General features: G+C 45.2%; 3 protein-coding genes and 1 long non-coding RNA gene across 5 annotated transcripts in view; 2 read left to right on the plus strand and 2 right to left on the minus strand.

Moving 5' to 3' along the window:
• The window catches only part of nyap1 (neuronal tyrosine phosphorylated phosphoinositide-3-kinase adaptor 1), a 38498-nt gene extending 32810 nt beyond the window's left edge, over positions 1-5688 (minus strand). The window contains 2 exon segments of the mRNA XM_077010836.1: positions 1616-1748; positions 5601-5688. The gene's annotated coding sequence lies outside the window, so the exon portion shown is untranslated.
• On the plus strand, positions 3788-10362 carry mogat3b (monoacylglycerol O-acyltransferase 3b). Its single transcript, XM_077010894.1, is given in 9 exon segments — positions 3788-4246; positions 4751-4846; positions 5572-5679; positions 6774-6844; positions 7092-7296; positions 7550-7721; positions 8136-8271; positions 8273-8321; positions 8806-10362. Coding segments are annotated over 8 exon segments (984 nt in total). The 5' UTR covers positions 3788-4246; positions 4751-4758; the 3' UTR covers positions 8961-10362.
• A 111-nt stretch (positions 10363-10473) lies between these two features.
• On the minus strand, positions 10474-12146 carry znhit1 (zinc finger, HIT-type containing 1). 2 transcript variants are annotated; one of them, XR_013132170.1, is made up of 6 exons: positions 12021-12146; positions 11635-11805; positions 11465-11544; positions 11177-11346; positions 10868-11091; positions 10474-10758 (listed from the first exon to the last, which is right to left on the minus strand). XR_013132170.1 is itself a non-coding variant. In XM_077010912.1 (5 exons), the coding sequence occupies exons 1-5, from the start codon at positions 12040-12042 to the stop codon at positions 11070-11072; spliced, it is 465 nt and encodes a 154-aa protein (XP_076867027.1). In that variant the 5' UTR covers positions 12043-12146; the 3' UTR covers positions 10474-11069. The 2 variants fall into 2 exon arrangements, 1 of the variants encoding a protein (XP_076867027.1); XM_077010912.1 differs by having other exon boundaries at positions 10474-11091.
• Positions 12147-13097: 951 nt separating this feature from the next.
• On the plus strand, positions 13098-14333 carry LOC143518436 (uncharacterized). The gene is made up of 4 exons (XR_013132179.1): positions 13098-13252; positions 13557-13778; positions 13895-14097; positions 14263-14333. It is a non-coding gene; the product is annotated as an uncharacterized LOC143518436 (long non-coding RNA).
• Positions 14334-14511: the final 178 nt, after the last annotated feature.

Raw genomic sequence — 14511 nt, forward strand, 5'->3', positions numbered from 1 at the left:
CAAGGTGTCTCAGCTCAACGGTCGTGTCTGGGAGCGCGCCAACATGCCACACTACAAACCTTCCGAGCGTCAGAGAGACGGACGCGCGCGTTGACGCACAGCCACGCCCCCTCCCCTACAACCCCGCCCCTCCCCGCCGCCACGCCCCCTCCCTACAACCACGTCGCCGCCGTGACACCACCGGCCGCAGTAGTAGCTCGCGGCACACGTGCGGCACACACACCTTTACGCGCACTTCATGCAGACAAAACGTGAGAGGAATATGGCGGGGGACTGAAACGCCCATTCACGGTCTGTGAGGACAACCGATATCTTAAAAACAAACCAAAAAAACCATGAACAAGAGCGGACAATAAATCTATACGTCCAAACGCAGTTACGCAGTGAAATTACGCAAAGGAGACGGTGGAGCGTTAACGTGTGTGAAGGCGGAGTGTCAGACAGACAGGTCTCCAGTGAGTGATCCTCTCATCCGTGTGTGTGATCACACATCCCGATAGATATATAGGCGGCGTTGTGGGCTCACATATCGCCTTAAATACCACCAGGCCGGACTTGGTCACAGTATGTACGCCGCTTTCCTTCCGTGCTGTGTCGCGTAAAAACCCAGAGCTCAATATGCACAAGTCAGCTGACGCTTATTTTATTTAGCGAAAAAAAAAACACGAGCAGTCACGACAGAACAGATCGCGCAATATTTCACGTTCCTCCCGGTGTTAAAGGGCGACATCACCCGTGCCACCGCTGCCCACGTCTACGGATCACGGTTCTGTGTGATGTGGAGCGTATAAATGGGTCCAGCGGGCGGACTGGATCGCCATCCTCTCCCAGATGTTCGGTAATCGTGTTTTCATACACAGATCGATGCTTAAAGTGGTCGGATTTCACCCACAACAATCGGCGCGAGATCTCGGCGGTCATCTCCAATTACTGCCCATCAAATGTTAATGAAATGATGTATAGATTAGTGGCAACGTTTGACTTACATAAACGGGCTCAGCGCAGAGTCAAGTGCAGGGAAATAACACGAAAACAAATCCACGCCGGGCTGCTAAAGATGGCATCGCCTTCTTAAAGGAGAAACGATGGAGGAGACACTGTTTTCCAATCGTGTCAATATAACAGACGACCAAAAAAATAAAAAGATCAAAAATCAGGAGGATGACCGGCAGCTTTTTGTAAACAACATCCCCCGCTCCGTTATCCGTCCTGCAGTTCACTGCGACGTTGTAGGAAAAACAAGAGAGAAAAAATCGAAAAGAAAAAGGGGGATTATCAGTTAAAACAAGATACAAACATACGAATCGCAGATGTAGTCTTGTGGCATGCCCCACGTTCGCCGTCACAACATTTTAGGGCGATGAATGGAGAGACGACCCCACAAACATGTCAGCGGTGACGGCGCGCTCGGCGGAATTTGCATGGATATTAATATTAATACCGTAGTCCGTCCTCACACCGGTACCGGGGACGGCGATGCGCCCGAGCGGCTCCCGAGTCTTCAGTCCTCGTCCTGCCGAAGTGACGTTGTACCGTGCTGCTGTTTTTGTAACGGTAGACATTTTCTGCCCGCCATACTAAATGTGTACATTAGAGTGGTGGTTCTTCCCCTCACCTCGTCCGTAAGTCCGCCCTTGGCTCCATCTCTCTCTCCGTCCACTCACTCGACGCGGATATTTACAATTTCGTCCTGCCGTTCTGGGTGCAGACGTAAGCAGTCTGTCAGCACGAGGCACTACCGTCAGAACCTGTGTGCGCGCCAGAACCCCATAACCCACAACACACACGCGAGCGCGCGCACAAATACACACACACACAACACACACACACACACACACACACACACACACACACACACACACACACACACACACTCACACACACACACACACACACACACACAGTGAGGGAGACAGACAGACAGATAGACAGACAGGCAGACAGAGAGAGAGGGGGAAAGAGAGAGAGAGTCTGGATTCCTGCATGACAGACAACCTATCTTTAGGCTATTCTCTCTCTCTCTCTCTCTCTCTCTCTCTCTCTCTCTCTCTCATGCAAACACTATAAAATAACTACTGTACTGTACTCTCCCATTTATTGTAGGAAATCAGTGATGCTGATTTTGATTATCTGTCTAATTACCTATGTAAAAGTATTCATCTCACAGTGACCCTGACCCCTGTTCAGTGACCCTGACCCCTGTCCTTTCCGTCTGTAGTTTCCACTAAATTGCAGTGTTACTTTTTTTTTAACATTGAGTATTTTCTGTCTAATTCGAGCATGTTTCACACACACACACACACACACACACACATTTACATTTACATTTATGGCATTTAGCAGACGCTCTATCCAGAGCGACTTACAAAAGTGCTATGTAGTTGCTTGGAATCTCCAAGGTAGAATAGATAGTCCTGAACACAAGGTACTCTAAGCTGAAAAACCACTAGACGAAAGTCAAATGATACCTAACAATTATACCTGAATATACACATCCCCTTTGGAAAAAGACAGTAAACAATTCCTATAACCCAATTATGTACAATACCTGAGGAAAGAGACGATAAAGTACAATAGACAAAGCATAATTATGCAAAGTGCACTTGAAAGAGGTGGGTCTTCAGTCGGCGTCTGAAGACAGCAAGTGACTCCGATGTTCGGACACACAAGGGAAGTTCATTCCACCACCTTGGAGCCAGGACAGAGAAAAGTCTGGATGCTTGTCTCCCATGTGTCCTGGATGATGGAGGACACACACACACACACACACACACACACACACACACACACACACACGACACACACACATATACACACAGCCAGGAATATGAGATACTACACAGAGTTGAAATTGAATCTACTAAATATCGATCCACTTTGTAAAGATGCTGGAATTGGACAGAGTGGTGTGACTTTAACAAAAATACAACCAGCTCTGACTCGTGTGTTTGATGACTGTTACAGTGAGGATTACCGCCAGGCCACAGAGGCGTAAACCAGCCACAACACTGAAGCCCTAATGCTCAGACAAGCCCAAAGTGTTTAGTCACGATGTTGTTCCCAATTACTACTGAATATGAATCAGAAAATGCAGGTTATATATAATTTAATTATAATTTAATTATAAATTCAGGTAGCCCTTCAAAAGAAACAATTCAATGAAAATAAAATGGTGATTACAGTGATATCCAAACCTAATAAGACAACAAGACAATACAGACATAAGACAAGACAACAGGGCATTACAGACGAAAGGCAAAATAACAATACAATAAAAAAAAAATTCAGAGAAAAGATGTTTTAAATTCAGGAGAATTTAAAACATCGGTTGGTAAATTGTATTCCACAATTGGCCATACCTAACACTTTTTAGTTTAGTTAGACATTAGCCACTAACACTAGACACATGTCTACAGCTATAACCTATAACAGGTTTGCATGTATTTCAAAGGGCAATACAAAGTGATTTGGTCGGTTATCAATAATAACTACACTACATCAAATAGGCTGCTCTTTCAGATATAGGTGCTAGGGGATGTAGTGTTTACTACCCAAAGTTAGGGCAATTTCTCCTACTACAGCTTCTCCAGGCAGTAGGGCGTGTTAGGGTTAGAGCACCGTGTTGTGTTTGAACGGCAGTGGTTTGGCGCTGAGCGCCGTTGGGCCACCCCCACCTCACCGCCACCTCACCCCCGCCTCCCCGAGCTCCTCCCCGCCTCACGACAGCTGCCTACCCACACGCGGGTAGTGAGCTGAAGTTCCTCCCGCAGTCAACAAAGCTCAACCGGCATCTGGCCCAACCACCGACCTGACACAAAAAAAGACGTTCAAAATTATTGTGAACCTGGCTACGCGTCGCCACTGTGGTTATTTCAGCTGAATAAACACCAGAGGTTTTGGTCTATGTGTTTTTTGGCGTTTGTTCACTTTCACAAGAAACGATGTGACGTCGTGGCTTTTTTCAACGATTGGCTCTTATTTTTATTTTATATAATCAAGTTTTTATTCCGCTGGTAGGGCGAAATGCACACTAAATTATGTTCTGGGATTATCGCTGCCTGCAAAGTGGGACCGAAAGTTGACGCACTGGTCACGGCACACGGGGGGCCGCGGATACGCGTTATCACCCACACGGATTGATCTGAGCAAAGGGCGAGCAGTGTGGCGCAGGGACGGTAATGTGGGCTTGGGAGACCGGAGTTAACCGCTGCCATCACCACCAAGTGCGAGGACTTTAACGGCACAGGTGAACAAGTGTTAGTGTGTTGCAGAAGGTAGTAACTTTGGTGAAACTAAGCTACATATTAGTCCGTTGGAGAAGTAAAAACAACCTTCCCCGCTTGTATACAAGTGCTATGGACGACTTATAATGTTTTAGAAGATTCGTGTGTTAGTTTAAAACTTTTAAGGAGTGGTTAATGTAGGTTTATCCCCTCGACGTAAGCTGAGCGCAGGTATTCTGTCGTTTTGTGGGATTAAAATCAACCCCATTGTTCCTAAAGGCTCTGAACGTTGATTACTAATGTATTGCCTAATGTCTTAATCAGGTCAGGGGGTCAGTCTGCAGGCATTTCGTTACAGGTGTGATAACGTGGCAGGGCAGAGGTCATCCTTGAGCAAGGGAAGGTGGCCACTGGCATCAGAACTAAACTGGAGGTTGAGGTTTCAAAGGTAGTGCATGAGCTCTGGTAGCTGCTTTTGTGCTTGGCGCTCAGTTCTGGTTTAATATCGGCCTGTCTTTCTCACGCAGATGCCAAGATGAAGTGGGACGGAGAGAAATCGCGGTGGAAATTGTTTATTGAGGATGTCAGTGTCTTACAGCTGGTGATGTCCTTCCTCTTTATGGGTGAGCTGGATCTCAAACACACACACACACACACACACACACGTTTCTGCTGGCTGGATACAATACCTGTACCAAACACCTGTGATGACCAGCCATAGGTGTCATTTACTCTGGGGACACAGGAGACATTTTCACACCCCATTCTGAAAGTGTACTCTGAGAATATTTTAGATGCCATCTTACTGCAGATACCTGTCTAGCCTGTGAATACTGCGTTAAGATCATGAAAATATTTTTAGTCAGGCCATGCCTCTCGTATGTCATGTGACCAGTGGTGACAGTAGTATGACTTTCCCATAAAAAATGCTCAGTGAAACAAATAACTTTTGTAATCAAAATGAACAGAAAACAGCTGTACTACAAATATATTTGAAACTGCTGTACTGGGACATCAATAGGCTTCACAAACACCATCGTAATGCCTTTGTGAAATTCCTCCTTTCAGCCCCAGTGTTTATTTCTGCTAGTGACCACGCGAGGACTTGGTTTGTTAAAGCAGATGTGATTTGAGGGAGAACTGAGTTGAATGCAACACCCAGTCTGTATTCTTGTCCCCTACACGTTTCAGTGCGTAGCTGCAAACTCGATGGTCGTATATTCATGTCCTATCAGCTGAGATTGTGTGGAACACGTCTGTAGTGAAAGGTTTTGGTGTCTAATCCCATCTGTGTGTGTGTGTGTGTGTGTGTGTGTGTGTGTGTGTGTGTGTGTGTGTGTGTGTGTAGGTGTGGCGTGTCTGATCTTAATGCTGTACCTGATGTTTACATCACTGTGGCCGTTCCCCACTCTCTACTTCACGTGGCAGATCTTTGACTGGTACACACCTGAGAGAGGTACACACACACACACACACACACACACACACACGCACATACATACACACACACACACACACACACACACACACACACATACATACACACACACACACACACACACACATACACACACACACATACACACACACACACACACACACATACACACACACACACGCACACAAACACACACACACACACACATATATACACACACACACATACACACACACGAACACACGCACACACAAACACGCACACACGCACACACACACACACGTGGCGCGTGCGCGTACACACACATGCACACAAACACACACACACACACACATACACACATGCTCTCTCTCACACACACACACACACAAACACACACACACGTGCGCGTACACACACACGCACACACACACGCACACACACACAAACACACACACACACGTGCGCGTACACACGCATGCACACACATACATACACACACCACACACACGCACATATACACACATATCACACACACACGCGCGCGTACACACGCATGCACATACATACACACGCACACGCACACACATATATACACACATATACACACACACATATATACGCACACACACACACACACACATGCTCTTTCACATACACACACTTACACGTTCTCTCTCTCACACACACACACACACACACACACACACACACACACACGCATGCACACACACTTACACACTCTCTCTCTCACACACACACACACCACACACACACACACACACACACACCACACCACACACACACACACACACACACACACACACACACTTCTCCTTTTCTCTAACAGCATGTTACACATCATGTCTTCCCTTTTTGTACAGCACATCCTGTTCAACCAGGCCTGGATCACCATAGTTACATGAACCAGTTGCGACCTGTGGCTGTTTGTAACTTGATTGTAGCACAGCAATACAGTGGTTATTTCATCATTTAGAATCCTTTCAGTTGTACATATTAAAAATACTTAAAGCTCCTGCACATTTAACACTAGTGATGGATTGTATAATGGTGTAATGTGAGCGTATGGCTACTGCAGTCTGACTGACTGCACTGCTCCGTGTGTCCACTAGGGGGCAGACGAACAGCATTCGTGCGCAACTGGAAAGTGTGGAAGCACTTTAGAAACTACTTCCCGGTTAAGGTAACCCTAAACAAATATTACACAGATCAAGTCAGCAGTTATCCACATTTATCCTGCACATTTGTCTTTTTCAAATAAATACAATAAACATAATTTTCACAAGAGGCTCAGTGATAAATATTCCCTTCATATTTTATGAAAACATATCACTGACACACTCACTCACTCACTCTCTCTCTCTCTCTCTCTCTCTCTCTCTCTCTCTCTCTCTCTCTCTCTCTCTCTCTCTCTCTCTCCCTCCTTTCAGCTGGTGAAGACAGCGGAGCTGAGTCCCAGCAGGAACTATATTTTGGGGTGTCACCCACATGGCATCATGAGCATGGGGGCGTTCTCCTGCTTCAGTACGGAGGCGTGCGGCTTCACCGAGGCCTTCCCGGGTGTTCGCTCGACCCTCGCCGTACTCGCCGGCCTCTTCCGCCTGCCGCTGTTCAGAGAATACCTCATGGCTGCCGGTGTGTGTGTGTGTGTGGGGGGGGGGATAGGGGAGGGGAGAGATGATATGGAAAGTTGTTTTGTTCTCTATACTGAGATGCACCTCCTTGACTCTATATGGCTTTTGCTTCGTAAGCCTGTCAGACAAGTTATGCTGCATTTCAGGAGCAAAATGTCCCGTTGACACAGACGAAAAGCACGTTTTTCATCTCACACGTCCCCTTTGTGCTGTCCACTCCCTGTGTCCCGTGTGTGTGTCCCCCGCGTTTCCAGGCCTGCTGCCGGTCAGTAAGGACAGTCTGAAGTATGTGCTGAGCACAGGCACTGGCAACGCCCTGGTCATCATCATCGGGGGTGCGGAGGAGTCGCTGGCCTCCCGTCCTGGAGTCAACAGCGTGGTCATGAAGCAGAGGAAGGGCTTCGTCCGGCTGGCCCTGGAGAACGGGTGAGGGTGGAGGAGGGGGTGGAGGTGATGAGGGGGGAGGTGGAAGGTGTTGGGGAGGGCGGAGGTGATGGGGTGGGGGGGGGGGGGGGGGAGTGTGAAGGATTGAGAGTGTGTATAAGTTTGAGGTATTTATATGGTCTATAAATACTGGGACATTAACCACAATACCATTGTTATTCCTTCAATGACTTTCACTTCATAAAATACTAGATTTCACGATTGTTATGAATCATACCTAGAAAAGATATGATGAATGATATTGAGCTGAAAACATAATGAGAACAGTTTGCATGCCGGTGTTTCAAAGCAATGTCCTGTAGGACAGATTTGTAATGCACCGTTCTCATGTGCGTGTTGGCAGCCACCTTGTGTGATCCTGACTACATATCCCACATGCCCTTTCTGTGTCCTCAGGGCACACCTGGTTCCAGTGTACTCTTTCGGCGAGAACGAGCTCTTCCCCCAGGTGGTGCTGTCCGAGGGCAGCGTGGGCCGCAGGCTGCAGGCCCTCTTCAAGCAGGTCGTGGGTTTCGCCCCCTGCATCTTCACCGGGGGGGCGCTGGCTCCTCCTGCCCTACAGGAGGCCCGTCACAACCGTGGGTCAGTGCAAACAGCCCTCTGCATCCCCTCCAGCTCACACACACCCACGTTTACTTACGTCCAAGTGGAACTCGGGACAATTCAACCCACCTGTACAAAACGGGCAACAGCACTGGAGACCTGCCACACCTACACCACTCTGCCCTATATTACCCCCTCTAACGTACACCTACACCACTCTGCCCTATATTACCCCCTCTAACGTACACCTACACCACTCTGCCCTATATTACCCCCTCTAACGTACACCCACCCCACTCTTGATTTATATTAACCACTCTAAAGTACACCTATAGGCAAAGTGCACCTATAGGCAATGAGTGTTCATATGTTTATGACTTTTCTCCCTCTCTCCCCCTCTCTCAAATACACAGGAATGTTCATATGTTTATTTGCTATGGCTTTCCTCCCTCTCTCCCCCTCTCTCTAATACACATGAATATTCATATGTTTATTTGCTTTTCTCCCTCTCTCCAATACACAGTGGGCAGTCCCATTCCCGTGCCTCATGTTTACAGACCGACGGAGGAGCAGGTGGACCACTATCACAGGCTTTACATGGACGCTCTGTCCAAACTCTTCCACAGTCACAAAACTAGCTGTGGACTGGCTGAGACACACCAGCTACAAATCATCTAGACCACCCAAATAGCTCACAGCTTTTCTGGTTTCACCACATTTCTGCCAACTAAGAACGGTCGACACAGATGTGCTGTAAATACTTTTGCAGTTTTAAATTCAGATTACATTTTTAACGGTTTTTGCAGTACAAATTCAGATTACATTTTAAGGCAATTTAAACTTCCATTAGTCTGCATATCAGAATATACAGATGCAGTCACCATTTTAATCTCCGATCATGATATACTGCAGTGATTGGCTCAAGGAGCACTTTAATGAATTACTGAATGTTACATCAATCCTGTAGTACAGTGCCATTCAGGATTTTTGGTCCTCTGTATCTGTCCACTAGGTATAAATAATCTTATTAATATAATTTTAGACATTTACATTTTTTTATTTAAAATTAATGAGTTCTAGGAAATATTGTAAAGTCTGGGAAAAAATTTCCAGTATAAATGTGTGAAAATTCTCATGCAAGACGTACTTCAGTAGTTCTGTTATTGCTCTGATTACACCACTGAAAGTGATTGAGTTTTGCTGTTGATTTTATGGAATTTTTAAGGGATTTTGTGATGACGGCACAGTTTTATCAGCAGCTCCAGTAGTTTGCAAGAACTTTGCACCTATGTACAGGTGTGTTCCAGTGAAGATCACGGAGACGCCTTCACAACTGATAGGAGTTGCTTAAGCCTCTATCAAACCACACAGTGCACCTTATCAAAAGACCCAAGTATCTGCCTTCTAATCTGAAAGTGTACCAAAGATTCTTTGCCTGCCACGTCATAAAGAAACTACAGTTAACGGGCAGGACCACCAGTTGGTAACAGCGCCCTGGTGGAGTCCTTTGCAGGGCCCTCGGGACGTACAGGCGGACGAGACGCCTGCCCATGAGACATGGATATGGTGGCTTTGTGTTCGACACCCTCTGGACCTGAGAATGTAGGGGGAAACGCTGCAGTGCAGTCCTACGGGAGAAGCTGATGAAAGGTTTCTTCTCTTAATGGCTTCTGCTGGTCCATCCAGTCTGTATAATGCACCAACATTACAGTATCCTCTGAAATGGTAGTGCTGACAGAAATAGGTAACATTTTCCTGAAGTGTTTTGCTCAGGTCAATTAATTATTGTAGTTGAATACATTTACATTTACATTTATGGCATTTAGCATTTAGTTGAATAAATGTTCAGTACACTTGTTTTTTGAATATAAAAAGACTATTGATTATTGTTGCAGTTTGTGATCTATGTTCAGGATTCATACAGCCACAGACAGTTTTTTACACATCTGGCAAGATATACAAAACCCAGCTATGGAAATAGCAGAGGTATTTAGCTACAAATCCAAACAATAAGACAATCCGCTGTCAAGACCAAAGCGTCACGCTACCTCTAACTGCTATGGATGGGTGTTTCTCAAATACTGTCTGGTTGTTTATGAGAAACTATGGAAGCACCTTGTTCTGCATTGTGATAAAATTACAACAATAAAAAAAGCTTTCAAAACTTTTTTTATTTTCAGTTTTTCATAAAAAGCAACCAGACACACAACAATGAACCAAGTCCTGCCATACAGTCTCCACAGAGCCACTTCACAAATGGCCTGGAAAACACCATGATGAGTTCGTGATGACGTATCCCTGTAGCCGACGCCACAGTACGAGAGCATGGAGTAAAGTTAAACCACAAACTGTACTGACTAAAGGATTGTGAGGAAACGGAACAGGCAGTAAAACCCGCGTTCTGTGGTTGACATTTCAACCTGTAGCCTTCCTCCAAATTCCACCACAGTAGATGATGTTGGTGTCAAAACAGACACTGAAAAAAAACATCCCCTTAAAACCAATATTAATATAATACAACGTCCATGTGCTTTACCCTCCTGTGGGAGTGTCGCTGCAGGAAGGCATCACAAAGTCTGCCTCACCTCTGACCTCTGAACTTGAGACTTCCAAGGTCTGGCTCTTCACAAGTGACCTGATTATTGCAGCAGATACTGCAATAACCACCAGCTGAGGAACAGTGGATGGACATGGACTCCATCAGTCCATTTGTACAGTAACCAGACTTTAGGCAAAACCTGAACTCCTGGGTTACATTGGCTGAACTGTCCAATTAAAACACATGACTCAGACGGTCCACTTCAGACACCTGAGAAAAGAGAAAGCACAGAAAAAATTTTTATGGTGTCATAAACTATGTATGTTATCTGGGTCATAAGGTGCATGTGTTGTACCTGGTCTCATGGTGTGTCCCCAGGCAGCGGACACAGCAGTAGCGCGCACCGCAGGACACACAGGTGTAGTGGGAGGGGAAACCACACACAGCGCAGAAATGACGCTGGGGGAGCTTAGAAGGCTCAGCACACGCTGTCAGATAGTTTGGACCCTCACTCACACTTAGGTCCTACAAACAGACAGACAGAGAGTGGTTTGAATCCCGTTATCCCTCACCTGTTTGATGAGATCCCATAGATCTGGTTCTATAACTGAGCCGTGGTTTTAGATAGCACACAACACCTCACCTCCTCTTCGAGCAGAGCCTGAAAGTTTTTTCGGAATCGCTGCTTAAAATGGTCGCCCCTCGTCTTTTTCCTTCGCTTTCCTGGAGGGTACAATGAGACACGAGGTGTCAAAGCTCAGGAACCAAACGTCAAAACAGCACCGCGATATCACTGATGTGAACCGGCCTCACCGGATTCGTTGTTCTCGTCAAACTGCGGCAGTCGCTTGACTAGTTGGGGCAGGCTGGCGTGTGGGTCGTCCTGGAAGTTGTCCTTCTCCAGAGCCTCCAGCTGGCGGGTCAAGCGCCGTTGGCGAGTCGCGCTGTCCAAAACCCGCCGCTGGTTCGGGTCCTGTGAGCGGACTGGGTCCGGAGAACAACAACTAACGTGACCAGTTAGGAAACATGCATGTTGTACACAGACACACGCCTGAAATGTTTCCGTCTTAGTTTCTCCAGTTCACTGTTACTGTTATATGTGCTTTATTTATGTTTGTTGCTTTATTAACAGTGTTATCTAGCTGGTTATGAGTTGTGAAAACCCACGAAAGTAAACACATTAACGGTAAACACAGTACCTGCTGGTTTCTTCTCCGCCATTTTGAGTGTTGGCGCTACGGGAGCTCGAACGGGACAAATGTCGTTTGGGTCGTAGTGTTCGCCCGTCAGACGGTACAGGCGCCCGGGACAGAGTCCACACGAACGAGGGAGGATTGAGCTAACGTAAACGTCTAAATGCAAAACAGTAAAATCGTACAATCGGCCTCTAATTTTTAGACAGTGGGATTTATTACACTAAAATTGGCAAAGAAAAGCTACATGTGAAACTACATTTCACATCTGCAACTGAGTTGACAGGTCGGTGAGCTGACGCATTCAACTGCAAGCAGGGCTGAACTAGGGGAGATAAGAGGGAGATAAGAATTAATTCTTCATCTTTCTGTGGATTCTCCGATTACATCTGAGGGGAGACAAAAAGTAAGAGAACTGTCTGATTTAGTTAATTTCTTCCTCAGACAGTTTTGATTGTCAGTGTGTTTTACCTAATCACCACGGTTAATAATCTAACGTGACCAGAAATTAGGCATTTCCTCATAAGCCTACAAAGCACAGCCCTTCTAATATGACATCTGTTAAAACATGGCTGTGCGTTATCCTGTGATAGACTAAATATATATTATATGATAGGGTGACCATATCTTCATTTAGGAAAACCAGGACACCTTGCAGCGGTGGGGGGGGGGGGGGGGGGGGGGGGGGCATATATAGTGGCATGCACTCACTTAACATAGGCCCACATAATCCTACAGTAACATGATATTTACAGTTGGTTTAATAAAAATACTTTTCAGTAAAAGTCAAAAACAAAAACTCCAATAACAAATGACAGTCCAATGAAGGTAAAAGAAACGTGGACACTCAATTTTCGTGCATTTTTCACATCAAAACATTTCCACGATGGTATTATATCAATCTGAATAAAGGCGCATGTTTCTAACGTGCATGTTTTCTGTTTTAAGGAGCGCAGTTTGCCCGTTGAGTGCGACGTACACCAGCACACCTGCAGGGGTCGCTGTACGTACACCAGCACATCTGCAGGGGTCGCTGTACGTACACCAGCACACCTGCAGGGGTCGCTGTACGTACACCAGCACACCTGCAGGGGTCGCTGTACATCCAAGCGCACATGACTCAGAGTGAAAATGGTTTTCGTTTAAATGAAAAATGAAAGAATCGAGATTACACAAGCACGAGCAGAAACTCAACACCGCATTTTGAGGTTTAACGTCAAACGACATGGCAACATCAGGTCAGTAATTCAAATCTCTGTTTAATACATGAAGTGTCTCCACTGACGGAGATGCAACGGTTTTACTTTTAGAGTTCCTATATTACATAATGCACTAGCCTACTGTAGGTTTTGATTCTAACCACATAGAAACTAACGATCACATTTAGTATGGAATTGCTGTCTTATATTACTAACAGCATAAATGTGCGTGCATTTTATGTTTTAGTTTTTTGTGTCTGTCCTAAATGTTTAGTTTTAATGTAGAATGATCTGGAATCCTGTTTCCATAATCTTTTTCATTACAATTCATTGTGTTTTGTAGATTATAAAGAGTTACAGAGGCAGGAGGTCAGTGGTTTTTTCACAATCTCTGACTCAGAGAACCCAGTAAATTTTAACTTTCTAGAATTTCTCCATGATATAAGACCAGACCTAACGGAGGTGCACACAGTGGAGAAGTGTCAGCTTGTTCTTGTTTTCTGTCATGTTTCTGAAGTCAAAACTGACATTGGAAACGCTTTGAAAAAGCTCAACACTGTTGCAGGTGAGCCCAAACACCTATCACAACTAAGGTCAAGTATCCAGATTTACATTTACATGCATTTACATTGGGATTGATAGATTTGAATCAAATCTGGTTATGTTTCTTTCATTTTGTAGGCTCCAGACCTGCTGTTCTAGTGGTGCTCCATCCCATATCTGATCCAGGGGCCATATTAGACAGCAGTAAATATGTGAACAGGAAGGATACAATAACAGTGGACTGTCTGATCTCTGAGGATCAGACCTTGATGAAGTGCCCCAGAAATGAGGACATGCTGACCAAATTTGCAAATCAGATAACTGCTCAGGCATTTATCGAGGTGTGTTCCATAATGAGATAAATATATCTTTAATTAAATTCGGATTCAATTTTTTAAATGAAATAATTTGCTTATATGGTGTTTGTGTGTGTGTGTGTTTGTGTGTGTGTGTGTGTGTATGTGTGTGTGTGTGTGTGTGTGTGTGTGTGTGTGTGTGTGTAAAAGAGAGAAAGAGAGCAGAAGAAAGTATTTCCAATTCAAAATCACACTTTCCCACATGTGAATGAAGAGATGAAAGATGAACACTCTAGGTAGCAATTTTGTATTGTCTTCTGCTGAATGAGGCATATTTCTTTACGATATATTTGTCCTATATTTCACATCTTTATAGATATATGTATGTACTATATATTCCTAATTATTTGTTTGTATATAATTATGTATTATATGTTCCTAAACCATTCTCTGTAATTC

Source organism: Brachyhypopomus gauderio, chromosome 7 (assembly GCF_052324685.1).
Source record: "Brachyhypopomus gauderio isolate BG-103 chromosome 7, BGAUD_0.2, whole genome shotgun sequence".
Lineage (NCBI taxonomy): Eukaryota > Metazoa > Chordata > Actinopteri > Gymnotiformes > Hypopomidae > Brachyhypopomus > Brachyhypopomus gauderio.

Coding starts and splice junctions, on each gene's coding strand:
- znhit1 (XM_077010912.1), bottom strand. CDS start 12,042: ATGGCGGAGAAGAAACCAGCAG. Junction 11,806..12,020: donor GGCGGAGAAGAAACCAGCAG/GTACTGTGTTTA, acceptor CTCCGGACCCAG/TCCGCTCACAGGACCCGAAC. Junction 11,092..11,176: donor GGGACACACCATGAGACCAG/GTACAACACATG, acceptor CTCTTTTCTCAG/GTGTCTGAAGTGGACCGTCT.